The sequence below is a fragment of the Morus notabilis genome, unplaced genomic scaffold (genome assembly GCF_000414095.1).
Source record: "Morus notabilis unplaced genomic scaffold, ASM41409v2 Scaffold140, whole genome shotgun sequence".
NCBI lineage: Eukaryota > Viridiplantae > Streptophyta > Magnoliopsida > Rosales > Moraceae > Morus > Morus notabilis.
This window is the reverse complement of record NW_010361275.1, coordinates 117,727-137,408: the sequence shown is the minus strand read 5'-3', so window position 1 is coordinate 137,408 and position 19,682 is coordinate 117,727. Positions and strand designations below refer to the sequence as shown.

Genomic DNA, 19,682 nt, shown 5'->3' with positions numbered 1-19,682 from the left:
AAGTGACAAAAAGAGTGATATAAAGAGTGATGTTAGCATTTTTTTTACTAAATAATCGATTTATATCTATGAGCCAGTTTGGTTCATGCATTCGAGTCAATAATTCTTATTTATTAGTGGAAACTTTGTGAGAGAACCATTGACATAATTTTTTTTATTTAAATTTTTTATAAGAAGAAAACGCTATAATAGAATCAAAATTATGGATTTAAAACATCAACCAAACAGGCACTACATTTTTTTTTTTTTTTTTTTGGGAAGGCGATGACTACCTCGTTCAATTCAAAGTATATCATCAACGAAACAAAATTTACAAAAATAATAAACTCAGGACTAAGTCGAACAAAATTATCCAAACAGATTTTAAGTATGTACATACATATTCATAGCAAAAAAATGTAAGTACATAAGTATATATGCACAAACACACACACGTGTGTGTATATATGTATATATTGTTAATATTTATATGTGTTATACTTTTTACTGTCGTTTGTAATGATTAGTAGAACAAGATTAGGATATTGTTCTCGGTCGTAATGATTCGAACAACCTTCACTAATTTTTTTCTCTTTTTCTTATAGCTCATGTTACAGTAGTACAGAAACTAGGTAAGATCGCTTAGACGCCCCAATGTCCCCACGACTTCCTTTCACTTGCAATTTTACAAAATTATCATGAATCTAAACAACAAAATCTTCTCTTCATTTATAACAAATTAAAACAAACAACAGAATCTTCACGAGCCACGTCAAAGGCGGACAGATCCGTAGAACACGACTTCAGCGGGACCTGTCATGTACACATGATTGTCTTCCTCCCTCCATTCGATTTGCAACGGCCCTCCTGGCAGGTCCACAGTGCAATTCTATGTCCGGTAGAGAGAACGAAAATAAGATGAATGGTAAGAAGCCAATCAGAGACAATTTCAAGTGTACAAGAAATGCATTTACGTAAAAAAGCAATAACACAAGCACAAGTCCTTGGATAAGAAAACCCCTGCAATATTACTTTCTTAAGAAGTTTTTCTCATTGTACATAATTTGGAATTAAGTTCAAATATGCATGCCGGAACTTACCCTCCCAGCACGACCCTCAAGAACTGCTGCAACAACTACAGCACAAGCACCGGTCCCGCAGGCCAAAGTTGCTCCTAAAATAACAATAAGCCATTAACTTAGATAAACTAAGTCAAATGACCGATAATTTCTGGTAAATAGCATGATTATATGATCTTTGAATAAGCACAAACCTGCACCGCGCTCCCAAACACGCATTTTGACATGTGAAGGAGAGAACACTTGCACGAATTCTGCCAATCAAAACATGAGATCAGCCAATTGCCAACCATATATGAGGAACCGAAAAATTGCATTCATTAATTCAATAAACAACAATGGCACCCAAACTTCAATTTGTCATTCTCCACAACTACTTTTTCACTATTCCCTTGAAAACAATCCTACACAGTATTTTGATCAATCCACAAAGTAAAGCAACTACAATGTGTCTAAAGACTAGAGAAGCCAACGCTTCATGCTAACATATAAGTTGACCGGGTTATTATTAGAATTTAAATGATATCTCTATGAATAGACTAGTTCTAACCTGTGTTGGTTCTAGCTGGAAACACCTCATGATGCTCAAATTTAGGTCCAATTTCAGCCAAGTTTAATTCATCAACCTGCAAATTCTGCAAAATTACGATGAAAAATCAGAACACGTAAGCAACAAAATATAATGAATGTGTGTGAATTTTGTTCATATTACTGGTAAAAGTGCAAAAGTGCCGTACAATTTTGAGAAACTATCAAAGGCCAAAATAGCAAGGCTTGGTATATGGCTTGTTCTTTATTATTTTTCCCTCTTCAATGATCAAACTTGAAGATAGTAGTACAAACTAATGTTCATACGATCTGGTCAAGAAAGTTAAGAAGAAAGCATATACCAGGATGTTCAGTCTTTATAGCCTTCAGGTTTTAGGGTTGCAGAAAATTATCACAATCTAAAATATTTTCACTTAGATGTGCATAAAGTACATCCAAACCAACTCGAGCCCAACAAAACAGCCCCAAAATAGAATTCAAATAAAGTCCAAAATTATTCTGCCTAAGTTATACCTGGGCATCTTTTGTACCAAAAGTTACGCAATGAGGATTTCCCATGCTAACACAGGTCACATTCCAGGTTATTCCATCGACATGCAGCTCTGACTTCACGACGGATTGATCCTTATTTGCAGGTAATCTTGTGGGTACATCTGACGCTCTAAGTATCGGTTCCCCCATATCAACCTTAACCTGAAATCATAAAGAACAATCTCTCTAGATTGTAGACAAAAATGAAAGGATAATGTAAAGACACCAAGGAATCTATCATATAAACTAGCTTTGACTATGACCTGTTGCTATAACCAAATGTTTGGTATTTTCAACTATACCTGGCCATCATCTTGTATTTCAGGAACAATTAGACCAGCACCGGTATGAACAGTAAAACTGCGATCATGAAAACACACAAGCATTTTCAAAGATAATCAAAAGAGATATTCCCAGTGACTAGTAATCTATTTGGAAAGACATAATATTATACCTTTGCTTTCCTTGCAAATTCTCAAGCTCAGCAATAAACCGAGCAAAGCACCGAACTCCATTACCACACATCTACAAGACAAAACACAAAAATTTAACTTGGTTCGGCATTGTAACACAAACTAGAAAAAAAACGAGAGAATTCACTAGTTAGAAGCACTATGAGTTTTATATAAATACAAGTTACAAGTACAAAACCGTTGAGTTAAAAAGACTCAAATTTTCTAAAATCAAGATATTTCTTGAATGGAAAAGAAATACAATTAAGTTCAAACTACTGCTAAAGATATCAACATACAAAAAGTCAACTTTAGCTAAAAATTCAACATAAATTCCATGATTTGACAAGAAAGAAATAAGATAGACGTTTGATTCATAGATACAAAATGATGATTTAGATTCAAAATGACGTTTCAGATTAGAATGATGATTCAAAATAATGATTCAGAATGATGATATGATGATTCAAAATCATTTTTGATTTACGTAGGAGAAAAATTCAGAACAATTCTCATGGAATTTCAGTTACCTCGGGCTCACTTCCATCAGAATTGAAAATCCTCATGGTATAATCGGTGCCATTGACGCCTGGCATAGCAAAGATGACTCCATCAGCCCCAATTCCAAAGTTCCGATCACAAAGCTTCACCGCTTGCTCCGGAGTAACCCTAGGCTCCGAAGAATCCCTATTATCCACCTACATTACATTCCAAAAACCAAAAAATCAAAAATCAAAGAAAAGATATCTTTTGTTGTTTCAATCGAGAAATTAAGCTTCTTGTTTTGATGTTACCAAAATGAAGTCGTTGCCGAGGCCGTGGTACTTGACGAAGTGGAGGAAACCGCTCTCTCTGCGATCCAAAAAGGACACCGGCGAGGCCTTCTCGACGGCTCCGAGGGTCATGGAAGACGACGACGCTATGACGCGAAAACTAGGGCTTGTTGAGCTGCTAAGTATTGCTCTGAGAAAGTTCGGTTGCCGGAGATGAGTGAAGGAGGCGAAGGAGCGGCGAGTCACCGGAGATGTCAGAGGAACTGAAATGGCGGCGGATATGGCCATGGCTTTTGACTCTTGTTCTGTTACGTGTTCTTTCTTCTCTCTCCCTCCCTCTTTGTTTTATCAGACGAAACCTGAAGAGGGTAAATCTTGAGAGAAATACCGACGAAGGTGTTGGGGTCAAAATTTTTATTTTTTATTTTTAATTAATAATTTTTTTAGTTAAATAATTATATTATTAAAATGATGTTTATTTTTATTTTTATTCTTAATTAATAATTTTTTAGTTAAATAATTATATTATTAAAATAATATTTATCTAGAGTAAAGATAAACGTTTAGACTCATACACTTTAAATGTAAATTTTTTATTGATTTTTGGGCTACAGGTAAGTGTGAGTGGTGTATATTAAGGGCCCGTTTAATTCGCTGATTCGAGTTGAGATGTGATTTTATGTGATAACTTTTTACTGTAACAAAAAATAATAATAAATAAATGTGACTGTTTTTTAGAGTTTTTTACTGTAACAAAACTAACGATGAGCGTGAATTAAAGAAAAAAAAAGAAACAAACACCTTTTAAAATGTATGAATCTCATGTTCTTTTTTTTATCTTTTACTTTTGATTAATTCTCTTTATTTAAATAATTATATTAGTAAAAAAAATATTAATTAAAAATAAAAAAATTTAAATTTATGTACTTTTAAAGTAAGTTTAATAATTTTCCTACAATCTTACACCTCTTTCTTTTTACAGGATTGAATTAAAACTTTGAATTGAGAAATTAATCAGAAGTAATATTTTTTTTTCCTTTTGGAAATTAGGTTCTACACTTGAGTTATTCACCTGTTTCTTATGCGTGAAAATTAGCTTTAATTATTTCACAAATTTAGATGGGCTAAGGGAAATTTGGAGAACATGGCCTCTTTGACTAACTTTGTTAATTTTGTATTTTTTAACTTGCTTTTAACTCACTCAATTTTGTCTTTTTTAATTTGATTTCAAAGAGATACAAAACGTACATAAATTTAATAGATAATTTACAATATCTAATTGCTGCAAATTATAGCTAGATTACCCAATAACTTTTTAAGATAAAATGTATATTTCATGTCTTTAATTGATGGCAACTTGGATTATATTTTTTTCATTAATCATCAACACTTTTTTTTTTAACTTCTTTTAATGAATTTTTGGAATAGGACTGTATGTGTTGATTTTAGCTTATATTTCTAAGCATCTATGCAGGATTGCTATTCATGAATCTAAAAAAAAAAAAAAAAGAAGAAGATTTGATGGGCATGAGTTGAAGTCCACAATGAACTCTTGTCTAAAGCCATTTCTTAGCTTAATTAGCAAATTGGCAACATATCTAGATAAAATAGAGAAGGAAGTATTTTTAATAGTTATGTTTTCATAAGTGATAACATCAAAATATAAATATTTAATGATGTGAGGTGATAAGAATTTAGTTTTATTAATTCTTATTAATTTTTTTATCAACTATTAAATTTATCATAACTATTAGATTAATATCTTATACTTAAAATATTAATGGGTAAATATTAGAGTAACCATTAAAAGCACACTTAATAAAGAAATGATCTTACATAAAGAATATACAATTAACAAAGCACCCAAACCAATCCTTTTCTTCTAATAAAGAACTATTGCACAAGCTTAATGCGGTTCCTAAACCTTAATTTAATAATTATAATATTATCATTAGAAGAAAAGAAAAGAAAAAAAAAAGAAAAATTAAAAAAGCAAAGAAAGCAAACTTAAATATGTCATAGAACAGGACAACCCTTGGCCACAACCCCAGGTGCAGTAGGGCAGTTGGCCAATGGGCAATGGTCACCATTTTCAAGGCCCCACCAATTTGGGCCCCAAATTTCCTTTGACTGAAGTGAAAAGTAGAGAAGAATGGCCAGGAAAGCAAGCCCAGCATCAAGGGCAGCTGACAAAATGTAGTTGTGCTTGGCCCACCAACCCTTGTATTTCCTATACACATAGAAGTTGAAGTATATCCCCACAGCTCCCCATGTGATGTAGTTCACTGACCTTGTTGGTGGCATGCCTCCTGTGGCTGCAAATATGATTGGCATGTTGATGTACTTGATCCACTTCTTGTTCGGGAATTTGCGCGACAGTAGCCACACTGGGACGGGCGCGACAAGACCTATGAGGAAGAACCAGTTCATCTCCGGGTACACGCCTTTCTTGGTGAACATCCTAGCCGGTCCCACCACTCCCCATATGATGGAAGCGTTGTAGAACACGTCATCACCCGGGCATGTCCATGGACTCCCATCAGGCAGCAATGAGGTGTCGCAGATGTTCGGGATGGTGGAGAGCAGCCACCATGCTGTTCCAAAGTAGACACTCGACGCAACTACTGTCCCAACTAGCTGAAAGATCATATAACAACAAAAAAAGGAATGAGGCATTCCATGATCAAGTGAAGGCATGATCATAGGACGTGAAGTGAACAAAAAAATTTTGTTTACCTGGACAACAAACATAGATTTGGGAGGGATCTTCATGTAGTGGCCCAATTTGAAGTCACCAAGGAAGCCAAGAGCTTGTGACATGCTGATATAGCCATAAGTCTTGAAAGCCACATTTGCAAGAGGCTTTCCAGGGTAGATATACCCAATAACTAACTCTGTGATCACATTTAATCCTGGTTGCTGCACGTAAAAATAAATAACTTGATTAGGGTCATCATCAAAATAGAACAAAACCCCTTAAATCATATATATAACGCCTCCTAAATTAACAAATTGTTTATCGATCATTCATATCAATGACTTGCTAATTTAAGGAGCATTACAATGGCTATGTTTAAAATTGATCATGTTTTTATTTTTTACGTTTTTTGAGAAAAAAATGAAAACGTTTCTAAAACGGCGTTTGGCGCAATAAAGATAAAAAACGGAAATGAAAATAATTTTTTAATTTAGTGTAAAATGAGAGAGAAATGAAAAACGACTCTTAGTCTTTTTCATTTTTTATTTTCGTTTTCTCCTCTCTTGAGGAGAGAGAGAGAAAGAGAGACATTAATGAGTTTTTTTACATCGAAAATAATCTCTTGATAAAACTACCAAATGCATTTTCAAAAATAATTTCTGTCTGAGATTGAAAACGTTTTCATTTTTATTTTCATATAAAAAATAAAATCATTTTGAAACGAGTTCCAAATGCACCTAATATGTTTGTGTTTTTTTTTCTTTCTTTTTTTTTATATTTTATCTTTATGGGCATGAGCATACCATGTTTGTTGTGGCTTGAATAATGCCAATTGGCAAGGTGAAGAAAAGAGCAATCCCACAAGCCATTAGGATTCCCCACCATGGGAGTTGGAGCTGCTTGTCAAAACCCTCACAGGCAAAGATTGAGAGAGCCACCATTGAAATCAGTATGATGTGGAACCACCATTGAGGCACCGCATCATAGTTCTTCTTCATCAGTCTTGTGTGGATATCCGCGGAGTGATCTTTCACCACACTTGTTGTCTTCTTCCACATTTCCCATGTTGTTCTGCTCACCACAAAGAGAAAATTAATTGTTAGCTCAAAAGAACTGTGACATGGTAGACTCGAAGTTAAACTCTATGGCCGTGTTTAGAATTGATTCCATTTTTATTTTTTACGTTTTTTGAGAAAAAAAAAACGTTTTTAAAATGACGTTTGACACAATAAAGACAAAAAACGGATATGAAAACGATTTTTTAATTTAGTGTAAAATAAAAGAGAAATGAAAAACTTTTAGTCATTTTTTCATTTTTTGTTTTTATTTTCTCATCTCTCGAGTAGAGAGAGAGAAAGAGAGACATTAATGGATATTTTTACACTAAAAATAATCTCTTAATAAAATTACTAAATGTATTTTTAAAAATAATTTATGTCTGAGATAAAAAACGTTTTTATTTTCATTTGCATACAAAAAATAAAATCATTTTAGAACGAATTCCAAACGCACTCTATGTATGGTCAAGAGACTTACTTTCCGTGGAAGAGTGCGACGTGCGAAATAGTGGCGGTTAGAGTCGCAAAGCTCAACCCGTAATTCAAGGCAAAGAAGACACTGAGATAGAGCTTGCTGTAATTGTTGTAACCCTCTTGATCAAGATTGAATGTATTTTCATCAAGGACCCGAGAAATGTTGTAGGTTTTTCCCGTCGAGTCGAAGGTGTGGGAGGAGATGAGAGGGAATTTTCTAGCTTCATAAGCGTTGGTCCAATAAAATATGGGGGTGATCACATAAACAAACAAGACAAAACCAACTAAGATGTTAATGATGGCGAAACCGGGCGTAGCCAAAGGGCTGCCAAGGAAGCCAGCAATTGTAGACCAGTCAAGACCAAATGAGCCAAGTCCAAGGCCTTTTAGGCCAGAACCAAGCTGTTGTGCAGTGATGGAATTCTTCCATACCAAGCACACGACGGAGATCACGCTTATCGATGGGAAAAAATAGCCCGGAACGATGTAGTATGCGAAGCTGCAGATGAACACCAAAAAGAAGAATTGCAGTCTGGTGTGTCCTCCCTTTGATCTCTTTTCCTTTTCATGCAATGCCCTGCAATACATATGTAAAACTTTTCAAGATTAAAAACCCAAAACTCTTTTGATTAAGACTTTTTTTTCCCCCATCTCATGCAATGCCCTGCAATTCACTTGTAGATTTGTTCACTAAATGGCTAATTGCCCAAATCTCTACTTAGAAAGTAGAAACTAGTTTTCTTGCTTCTTTTGATTAAGACTAGATTGATTACCTATTTAAGCGGCTAAATATATTTAACACGAGATGGAACTTATAAATTACCTGAATAGAGAGACCTGGACCAGATTTGCTGGCCACCACATGTAAGGGGAGTCAACAAGGTAAGTTCTGAATATTCCAGCCCATCCATAGCCGAGCATCTGAAAATTTCAACTCTCAATTATAATCCTAAGATCCAATTATATTCACAAATTACAAATTGGTTTTAGAGAATTATATAAAGGATATGAAAAAAATACTATACTAACAGGACACAGTTGTTAACCGTCCTATGAAATTAAGAAAAATACGATAATTTAACAAAACTTGATGAAAATATGACGGTTAAAAACTGTCATATTAGTAGGATATTAGAAGAATGTCAACCTGAGTGGTTTGTGACAGGAGAAAGGCTGCAACAGGATGGAGGTTCCTGTGGTAGAAAGCCTTGACAATAGTGATGATGTTGACTGCATAAACACCACCAGCACCAGAATTGGCAAAGATGGTGATGAGCACATGCTCTTTGAGATTGAAAGGCCCCGGGTTCATCGAAAAGGACCAGCCCGTGAAGGGGAGTTTGACAGGCCTCTTTGGGAGCGTCGCAGCCATCAGCTTCCCTATTGGGAGCACAACGATCTGCGCCGAGACCGAGGACACCCACAGCTGGTTCTGGCGGTAACCGAAGAACATGTTGACATAGGCAAGGAGGACACACGAGAAGATGCCTAGGAACCATGTTCTGAATGTCAATGCAGGTTGTGAGGGATCATCAGTTGTTGACACTGTGAGCCTCACTTGCTCAATTGGGTTGTCATCTATTTCTTCATTGTCTGCCAAAAGAACAAATTCCATTCCAACTCAAGGTTTAATAAATATGTATTATTAAACAACAAATGGTCCTAAAATGTGAACATGAAATGATTATATGATTTGAGAACAATATCAGATAGTAAAATTGTTATGTTATAGTAATTTCATTATAATCTCATATAGAAATAAAGAGTGGTAAAAGAAAACCATTTAAAAAAAAAAAAACATAATTCCATTACTGCAAGATGCAAAACATCAAAACAATTCAAGAGAATATGGGAACCAAGCGTACATAAGGAGAAAATAAAACCAACTTTGTTCTCAAAAAAAAAGAAGAAGAAGAAGAAGAAAGCTTCATATTTATTCTTAAGGCATAGAAATTCTATGCCTTGAAAGTTGAGAAAATATCGGAGTAAGATTTTACCCTGCAAATATATATATATATATATATATATATATATTCATCATATTAACAAGCCTTTAATAAACATATATATATTTCAAATTACGAGTTCATAGCTTCTGTAGAATGAAGAATGCTAATACTATAATTAGGATGATGAAAATTATCTTTAAATTTTTGTTACAAATCCTGAAAACAAATGCATGTCATAAAACATTAATTCAAGAACATTAGGAAGGGAAAGTATCACCAACCATCAACAAGCTGATCATCAATAACATGATAAAAACTCCTCAAAAGATTCTGTGATTATTATAATCTTCTCCCAAAACCATGCATGTGATCAGAAAGCAATGCCAAAATATATATTAAAAAAAAACATTGGCAGACTAAAATCTTTAATAAAAACACTAATTTTTGTTTTTGTTTTTGTCTTTGTAAGAACTAAGAACATATCGAACTCATCAAAAATCTGTGATTATTATATATAATCTCCTCTCAAAACCATGCATGTCATAAAAGCAATGCAAGAAGGCAAAAAATATTGAAATTCCCACCAACAATCTTCAATGAAAACACTTATTTTTGTTTTTTTTTTTTTCTTAGAACATAATCTCAAATGCATTCACATAATAAAATTTCCATGAAATGACTCACCAGTGATTTTGATATTAGAATGAGGGTGATCATCATTTCCACGTCCACCACCTTCATCAAAACCCGTCATGATGATATAATTTTCAGATTTTGTTGTGATCAATTCTTCAATACATTTTTCTAAGCAAAGGATACTAATTTATATCATCTTCTTGTATTCTGACCACCAGTCTGTCACAATGTTATATCAAGAAAAATAGTTTTTTTTTTGTTTTTTGTTTTTTTCCTTTGTAAGGAAAAAAAAAAAACGCTTTTTATGGCAAGCTGGTCAATAGGGTGTAGCTAAATTTAGCTGTATAGTTAAAGGATGATTAAATAGGGACATAAAACCACATTCTTCGGGCATTGATTTTTTTTATTTATTCCGGTTAATTTGGTTTGAAAATGGGCTTGATTATGTCTTATGAATCTTGGATAAGTTTCTGTGCAGATTCTTGATTAATTTAGACTCATTATTTAAATTTTGTTTTTCTTTTCACACGAAATTTACACTTATTACTAGCTGTCTTTTTTGAATTTCGGTTTACTGTCAATGTGATAAATAATTTACTGTCTTACCAAGAAAAGAAAAACTAAAAAAAGAAAAAGATTCTCGAGTTTCAACATAAAAGAACAGTTATGAATTATGATGATGAATTTCATGTAATGACGAAAAGTGAATTTGTGAATAATTACTCATTTCATTTATATAATGATTATATATGGAAGCTAGCCTGTCACCTATTTGAAAGATATGAACTATTTTCAAACGTGTATATAAATAGGACTTTTGCTATATTAGATCAGATTTAGATAGATATATTGTGTTTCGGTGATAATATTCTGAAATTTTTGTTTTGTTTTGTTTTGTTTTGTTTTTTTTTTAAGGATTCTTAAACTATTTTTCATGTGAACCATGTAAAGGAATTTTATATTTTATATTTTGGGTAAGAATCACGTGAAGGAATCTTTCTCGGATAAATATGGCAAAAAATACTTAAAAGCTTACTAGAGTCTGAAGAGTGGCCTTTCTCTAATTTGCATAAAAAGATTATGATTGGGATGATGAGTTAGATAGATAGTATAGTATAGTATTGCTAGTCACATCTTATTACCTGTCACGCTATAATATAGCAAATAAATTTAGAATACTATATAAATAGTAAAATTTAAAATTCCTATAATAATTACTATTTATAAAATACTTAATTATCTTCTTTCACTTTCTCTCCAGCTAGACAGTTTTCTTTTTTCTTTTCAATGCAATCCAGCTAGATAGTTTTGGACCTTAAAGTTTAAACTATACTCAACTTACAACTACTAAGAAGTGTTTTTAAGAAGCAAAATAAAATCATAAAAAAAAAAAAAACAAGTAAAGAAAATGTTATGCCATTGCTTCAAGTGTCAAAATTATGGGCCTATGGCTTGGCCTGAACACTTTCAAGTGATTTGGGTCTTTCTTGTTCCATTATTTTAGCAGATCAAATGCTCAATTGGGCATGGCCTAAAACGACAATAACAATTTAGCTGGTACATCATGAAATGATAAACAGCATTAATGCATGGCAGTTTGTGGAGGGTGTAAATACTAAAAACTAAGGTTCAATTCATTTTGTTGATTCAAATCATAACTAAGAGCCCATTTAAAAAGTATCTCAAATTATGATTTAGGTTTATTAATGAGAACTTTGTGAGAGAGAAAATTTTGAATTAAAACTCTTTATTAGATAAAAAAACCACTGTAACAGAATTATGATTTGGGTTCGAGTTTACCTTCTAAAGAAGCCATAAAGATTTTACTACAAAATTTTCTCTAACAAAAACTTAAATTTAACTTATTTTATTTTAATATTTTCTCTTATATAAATTCACTTTTTAACTCAAATTAAAAACTCTAATCTGAACGGGGCCTAATAGCCTTAGGAAGTTAATCAACAACGTAGTAGCCACCATGCATGCACACGTACAGCATACAGGCAGCAATAGGCGTGCGTAGCGTCGTTTCTTGGAGTAGGCGTTGATTTTTTTTAGTCCCAAAATTTGACCCCTCTAAATCCACTATGAAGACTTAGGGAGAAATTTATAAGTACACTATATATACTTAAGATTTATGTCATTTCTTGAAAAATGTAAAATTTTTGCCTTCATTTCCTTGAAGGGCAACCATTGGCCCAAAACTGCCCAAATGTAAAATTTTTGTCTATGTACTCAATTCGTGGAGATGTACAAAGACGAGCTAAGTTGAAGGGCAACCATTGGCCCAAAACTGCCCATTTACTAATAAATGCACGACTTTCAGTTTAACTGAATCTGCAATGTTTGGGGGTTGAAAATTGAAATGGTGAGATAGAACATAATTTGTTGTTGTTGTTTGTTTTGTTTTTTGTTTTTTGTTTTTTGTTTTTTTTTTTTTTGAGTTAAGAGGAAACATTTATGTTGCAATAAAAGAGAAAAAATAATAGACGGGTACCAATTTTGCGTTTTCCACATACGACTCCATTGTGTAGTGAGTTTCAAAAGATACACGAGTACCCGATAGCACTATAACTAAAAGGTTCATTTTTTGGTCGGTGTCACAAAAAATATTATAACACTTGTAACATTGATGACAGATATGTATAGTTGGATATATTTTTTCTTTGATTCAGCAGCAGTAAATTATAAGTGCAGAAAGATTAACATAAACATAAAAGACACAAGGAATTGATATCACAGTTCGGTGTACATACCTACATCTGCGGGGTCACGCCCAGACAGTGAATAATCCACTAAGATAAAGATATTACAAACACCAATCGGTCTTACACACTCAAAGCTCCCTTCTTGATGTTGTCGCTGCTGTGTAGAATCTTCTTAGAGGCCTTGTCCAGTAAGTACCACTCATCTCTGAAAACTTTCTTCCAAAAGCAATACGTTCTTCTCCCGAAGAACCACCTTTTGTTTTTTTACTCAAAGAACATCAAAACAACTTTTTTCTGCAGAATAAATCACTCAATAAGCACTTCCACATTCATGGCTGCAAACCAAATATATACACCTGAAATTAGTCCATAGTCCTATCTATTTCTTCCACCAAAATCACCCTAAATGAAAACAACTTCTCCTCTAAGGATTCTTCTCATACATAGAGCCCATCAATTAGCCACTAAAAGTCAACCAAATCAACTCCATAAACTTATTTCCCTTTATTGAGGAAATCATCCCAAATGCGGTGCAAGTAGCCAAGAATAGAGTCTTCATAGTAGTCCACAATCTTACTAATTTTGTTTTTGAATTTACAACTTTTTGTCAACAAATTTACTAACTAATAGTCCTAACAATAACAAAATAAATAAAGAAAAAAGTTTTTAGTTCTTATTGAGGTAGACACCGTAACAAATAAAAAGTGATTCTACAAGTAAGACGATCTATATAGACTTTTTTTTTTTTTTTTCCTTATCTTGTGATGCTCGACTTAGTTGTGTGGTAGTGTTACTCTAAAGAAAAAAGGGATTGCTTCTAACTCATACTTGGGATCAAGGGATTTTTTTTTCTTTTTTCTTTTTTAACAACACTTGGGATTAAGGTTATTACAATAGCAAACTTCTTCAAAGCGCACATATAAAGTAGTAAATGCATTGGTTTTACCTCGTACATTTTCTTTTTGTCAAAAAACTTGGGCGACTCACGTGTCAAATATATATATATATATATATATATTTTTTTTTTTTTGAAGTGCCTTTTTTCTTACTTTATTGGTGGATGAAACTGTGCTTTGGAAATTTTGGTATTGTTGCCCAACGCACAGTGTGAAAATATTGGATAGACTTTTTGCATTAATAAAGTGAAAAAAAAAGTGACTTTGCTAAAGAATGTGGCAGACAACATATTGATCTAAACGGATCACCTACCGATTTGCCCGGTCAAAGCTGAACACACGTATAGAAAATGCAACATTTTCTAAACTTTTCCTTACAAATTTTCTTAAAATACATTTAAAAAGAATCTTTTTTTTTTTTTTTTTTTGCAACTGGGTTTTTTCTATTTGAAATCAGATTCGTCTCATGTGTTCGTACTTCGTAGTACAGCCAGCTTGAAAAGAGAAATAAAAAAGAAAAGATCTATAAACGATTCTTTTTTATTAGTGACTTTCATAATTTATTTGCCTGAGATAACATAAGGTTTTTTTTTTTTTTTAGTTTAAAAGATAATTAAAAAAGAAGCCAGTAATTGGTTATTATATATCCTACGATCCAAAAAATCTACTGAAGACGGCTTGAACAAACATATCATACAAGATTGATAATCAATAAAACAGAATCCGTTTAGTTCGCTGATTTGAGTTTTTAATTCGAGTTGAGATGTGATTTTATGTGAGAGCTTTTCACTGTAGTAAAAATGTTAGATGTGACTGTTTGTGCAAAACTCAAATTCTAAAGTCGAATCGGTGAAATAAACGGGGTATAAATGAAACGTAATGAATTTGAGCTCTAACTAACGATAATTTCACATCTATTTTTAATATTAAGCTCTAGAGTTTGAATTCATCTATCCTCAATTTCATTTGAAAATAATAATAATAATAATATCCTAGAATCCACCCAAATATATAGCTCATGTTTCTTTCCTTTTTTCTTTCCCAACAATGCATATAGAGTTAGCCATTGTGCTAACTTAGTTGATTCTATACAGTAAGTGGACGTTTAGTTTACAGATTCAGAATCATTCTTGGTTTACGTGTATTTTTTGTGAGAGAAAACACTAAAACGAACTATGAATTATGATTCGAATTATGGCAAGAATTCTCATACCAAACACGGCACCGTCTAGCTATGTTACAATCATTGACTCAAGGACAACCGCTTTGTTGAGCAATAGTTCCATTAGAAGCAGTTCACTGTCATCGCTGGAGAAACCCGATAGCTCGAAAATTTTAAGGTGTTTAAGTTGTGAAGTGTTGGATTTCACCATTTCATAATCCATCCAAAGATGAGGCTCATGCCAATGTTGATGAAAAAACGGACAAGGAAAAGAGCTAAAGCTTTGATCCATCTGCAAATGATAATATTAATTTTAGAATTGAGGTGTAAATAAGCTAATGTAATATATATATATATATATATATTTTTATTTTACTTACTTGAACTAAGAGTTTCTCCAATAAAGGACACATATTTAAGAAGCAAGCCAAGGAATCCCTCTTAGCTCTGTCCATGGAAGAACTAAACCAACACAATTTCTTCAACTTGTTGAATTGAAACTCAAGCCTTCCAAATATTACCCCTGCCGTACACATCCACTTTTTTTTTTTTTTTTTTTTTTTTTTTTTTGGAAACATAAAAATGCTTATTGTCAAAAAAAATTCGGCATGATACTCTTGGAGAAAAATGTTTTAAAGTACTAAAATAGATACAAGGAAAGAAAATTAAGCGAAAACATAAAAAAGTATATTCATTACCTCAAGAAGCCAGCCACATAGGGTGAGAATTTGGACTTCCTTGAGAGAATCAAGAAGGCAAAGAACTTCCTCCAAATCGAATTCGTTACCGCCTACACCATACCTGAAATCAAGATTGGCTTCAACCAAATCGGAAGCACTTTGCAGTTGCATCCGAGGAAGAACTCCGCGGTACGAGAATGATTTGAGGTTTCGTGCACAAATTGTGATGCTGACAATGTCTCCACAGTCCAAGATTGTCAAACTTTGGAGAGAATTACAGCCTTCTACATGGAGATCTTCTAATCCGCCGCATTTTTCGAGCGTCAAGCTCTCAAGACGACGACAACAAGCGAACAAATCCGAGACCAACCTCGTAGCATGGTGGTCGACTGATCTAAGATGGAGAGTCTTAAGAGAAGAAAAGCTTTGAACATTTCCTAGAACAAGTGTTTGTTGCATCTTCAAATGAAATCCATGGTCAATTGTCCTACTTTTTCGAGAATTTTCCATGAAATGGAGATGAAGCTCCTTTTCCACACCCTTTGTGGCCATGGCAATTAGACCAACATCATCTTTCAGATCTTCTCCGTCGTCGTCGCCGGCGGCGCGAAAAGAGATCAGCTTCAATCTCTCATGACTAACATAAGATCTCAAGAATCTACCTAGAACTTGTTGAATATTTGCTATTCCCTTTGTGTTTGGCTCCAAGTTAACAGAAAGTGGTGCCAAAAGTTGCCTCCAAGTAGTTGAAAGAACGCTGGTGCTTCTTACAGCCTCTTTCAATGGAAGAAATGAGATTATGTGTCTGAGAATCTCACATGGAAGATCACTCATCAAATCAAGCTTATTATTATCCTCCATAATTTAGCAATATTTGGTGTTTGAGATGGTATTTTTATGACTTTGAAAGTGGCCTTCTTTGTGAATGGTGTTTCAATGGATATAATTAATCTCAAGGACTTTTAAAAGACAACAATTTAGCAATTTCCAAGCTGATGTGAAAGCCGCTAAACAACATTTTGGACCCACTAAAGGATGGGAATTTTTTTTTTTTTTTTAAAAGTGACTTTAGGTAAGTAATGAGTTAATCCATATGATTTGACCCGCACTAAGCTACCTAAATGTCTATATATATGTGAAATTATGATGGCTGCAATTCCTTTTTTTTTTTTTAATATGGGAGATGATCATCAGCAATACTTTAATAATTAAACAGAGAGTAATTATGCTTCCGTTCATTTTATTGATTCGAATTTAGAATTTGAGTTTTACTATAGTAAAAATTTCTCAAAAATATTTACATCTAACTTTTTTACTATAATAAAAAATTCTCACATAAAATCACATCTAACTCGAATCAACGAACTAAACATGTCTTATATAGTGCACAATAATGGCATAGAAAGTATCAATTTCACTTTTTGAGAACTCTACTTTATAATATTTTTCTTTGCACTCAAATTCCTTTTCGTATCCTAAATATCACATCATTTAAAAAATTTGAAATTAATCAAGGAATGAAATTTGACACATGGAGGAATGAAATCCAAGCTGGTGTGGTTTCGCAGAAATTACAAATGAAGATTTAATGCAAATCCCACTGAGTCAATATTGCTTTTGGGGGGCCAGACAATGGCCAATAGCCAGTTGTCTTAGAATATGTTTGGTAGGAAAGAAAAGTAGAAGGAAGGAAGAAGGTGGAGGAATTTTAGGAGGAAAAATAAAAATATAGGTTGTTTGGTAGGAGAGAAAAGAGAAAAGAAGAGAAAATGGAGTGAAAAATAATACATGTGGGCCTCACCATTTTTTTTTTCCCACAAGTGGGCAGAAAATGAGATGGAAAATGAGAACAACTCATTAAAGTGAGCAAAGTTACTAAACTACCATTTTCTCCATCAACATCCAAATAAAAAATTTAAGGGTACAAAAGTAATTTACGAGTAAGATTTTTTCTTTCCTCCCAATTTAACTTTCAATACCAAACAAGTGAAGGTAAGCTCATTTTCTTTCCATCTTCTCATACCAAACAACATAAAAGAAAATCAATTTCCTTTCCATAATTTCTATTTTCTATTACTTTCATATTTTCTTTCTATCTATTTTCTTTCCTTCCTACCAAACATAACTTTCATTCACATTTAGCCCCTTTGAGGTTGTGTTCCATGGATTGTGATAACCAAATCCACACGTCCATTTATCTTTAAAAAATAAAATTTTCAAAGAGAAAATTAGTGAACTCATCTTTTAAATACATTATTATAAGATTTTTACTTTTTATTTTTTTTATTAATATCTTTTGGACTGATATATTTTTTTGACTAAAAGTATTAATTAAGTGTAACAAGTAAAAAGACTCGTACATTTTTAAAAGTATTTGTCTCTTTTTTCCGATTTCAAATGACAAATTCATGTTTTAAATCGTGATTTACATTTTTTTTTTCTTAATAAATAAAGGTGGAGAAAGATGATCAGCCGTAGTTTTTTTTTTTTTTTTTTTTCCCTTTTAATGTAATGAAAGGAACCTACAGACTAAGGATCCGGAATATTCATAAAAAAAAATAATTACAACTATTTGCTTTAAATAGATGAAAGCATAATCTCCACCGCAATAAGAACCATTAATATTAAATTGATCGCTGAAAATAGTATTATATGTTCATTGCTTCTTATAAAAATAGTCATATGTTATTGGTTATTGTATCGTCTTCGAACAATTTTTTAATGCTTCTTTCCCGACAATTATTGAAAAGTCATATAATGGTAATTATTTAGATTAATTTTAAAAATTCTCTTGACTTATGACCTTTGTAACATTTTACTCCCCGAATTGTAAAACGTAACATCCGCTCCCTCCAAACTTTATTCTGTTAACAAATTTGTCCCTTCTGTTACAATGTGTGACGACCCTCCTATGAGGCCGTCACCGTAACTTAGTTTTTAATTTGTGCTTACTGGCATTTCTTAAAATTTACGGAACATTTTTTTTTTAAACATAAGAATGAATACTTTCATAATTCGTAACAATAATTTCAAAAGAATAAATCACTGAATTTCTTAAAGCTTTTCTTAATTTCAATTAAGATAAAACCTTCTAGAAATATTTTTCAAATGGAGCTGTGTTTGAACTCATTTTTCAAATACTCTTTAAAAGCCTTTCTAAAACTAGCCAATTCAATTGGGCCATTTGATTTGACTTTAAAACGGATTACGTGAGAAATCTTAAATTCAAGTACATCTTAAAGTTCTTTTAAAATCAATCATTTAAATCGTCATGTTTAAAATTCGTTTATTTGTTGCATGCACTGTTGCAACGTTCTAAAACTTAAATACTCAAAACTAGAGTTGTTAGCTACAACCTCGATTTTCTTAACATACATATGTACCTCTACTTTTTAAACATACATACTTGAAACCTTTGAATCATATAGATATATACATGATTTTTCTTAAACTTACTGCGGAAGATAACTGCATGAGCGGTATCCATTCCCATCTCCACCATTCGTCCGCCGCTTGCCATTGCCCTTCAGGAATTGCTGATAGGTTTCTTACCTACAGCATGAACATATCTGATTGAGCTTTCGCTCAGCAAGTAGGAACTATATCTCACAAAATAATTGTAAGTACACATGAATAAATATGCATGAGCTGATTATGCTTAATTATGATGTCTTATCATAGTCTTATTATCTTATCTTATCTTTCTTACTGATGGGCCCGAGTGCTCGCGTACCACTTGCGCGTAATCATCGGGACGTGAGGGTTTGCAAGGTCCCCCGCGACACTGTGATTATAACTTGAATGCCTCCCTTAAGTCGGAGGACATTATTTTTTTTTTCTTTTCTCCCTTGTGGAGCTTGAGTTACCTCTCTTAGGTCGGAAGCTAGTACGACACTCCACTGAAATCATTCTTATAAGTTCCTCTTGACTTATTAAGGTGCATGCAGCATGACATGGCATCGCATACAATACTTAAAGCATAAACATGTATATATATAACATGTGTAATTTTTTTTCTTTAAAATATTCATGTTGTAGGCGAGATTCCTACTTACCTG

General features: G+C 33.0%; 3 protein-coding genes across 4 annotated transcripts; all 3 read right to left on the bottom strand.

The window, feature by feature from the left end:
* Positions 1-624: 624 nt before the first annotated feature.
* LOC21392258 (diaminopimelate epimerase, chloroplastic) lies at positions 625-3,737 on the bottom strand. Its single transcript, XM_010099082.2, has 9 exons — positions 3,385-3,737; positions 3,121-3,288; positions 2,593-2,663; positions 2,441-2,498; positions 2,121-2,300; positions 1,609-1,693; positions 1,253-1,312; positions 1,080-1,153; positions 625-868 (listed from the first exon to the last, which is right to left on the bottom strand). Exons 1-9 carry the CDS (start codon positions 3,649-3,651, stop codon positions 752-754), a joined length of 1,080 nt encoding a protein of 359 aa, XP_010097384.1. The 5' UTR covers positions 3,652-3,737; the 3' UTR covers positions 625-751.
* A 1,642-nt stretch (positions 3,738-5,379) lies between these two features.
* On the bottom strand, positions 5,380-13,089 carry LOC21392257 (oligopeptide transporter 1). The gene is made up of 9 exons (XM_010099081.2): positions 13,083-13,089; positions 12,935-12,973; positions 10,227-10,277; positions 8,741-9,186; positions 8,417-8,514; positions 7,598-8,170; positions 6,865-7,132; positions 6,100-6,282; positions 5,380-6,000 (listed from the first exon to the last, which is right to left on the bottom strand). Exons 1-9 carry the CDS (start codon positions 13,087-13,089, stop codon positions 5,380-5,382), a joined length of 2,286 nt encoding a protein of 761 aa, XP_010097383.2.
* On the bottom strand, positions 12,833-16,546 carry LOC21392256 (F-box protein At2g39490). 2 transcript variants are annotated; one of them, XM_024166233.1, is made up of 4 exons: positions 15,643-16,546; positions 15,325-15,483; positions 14,996-15,236; positions 12,833-13,221 (listed from the first exon to the last, which is right to left on the bottom strand). In XM_024166233.1, the coding sequence occupies exons 1-3, from the start codon at positions 16,483-16,485 to the stop codon at positions 15,015-15,017; spliced, it is 1,224 nt and encodes a 407-aa protein (XP_024022001.1). In that variant the 5' UTR covers positions 16,486-16,546; the 3' UTR covers positions 12,833-13,221; positions 14,996-15,014. The 2 variants fall into 2 exon arrangements, with proteins under 2 accessions (XP_024022001.1, XP_024022002.1); XM_024166234.1 differs by having other exon boundaries at positions 12,833-13,180.
* Between the last annotated feature and the right edge of the window lie 3,136 nt (positions 16,547-19,682).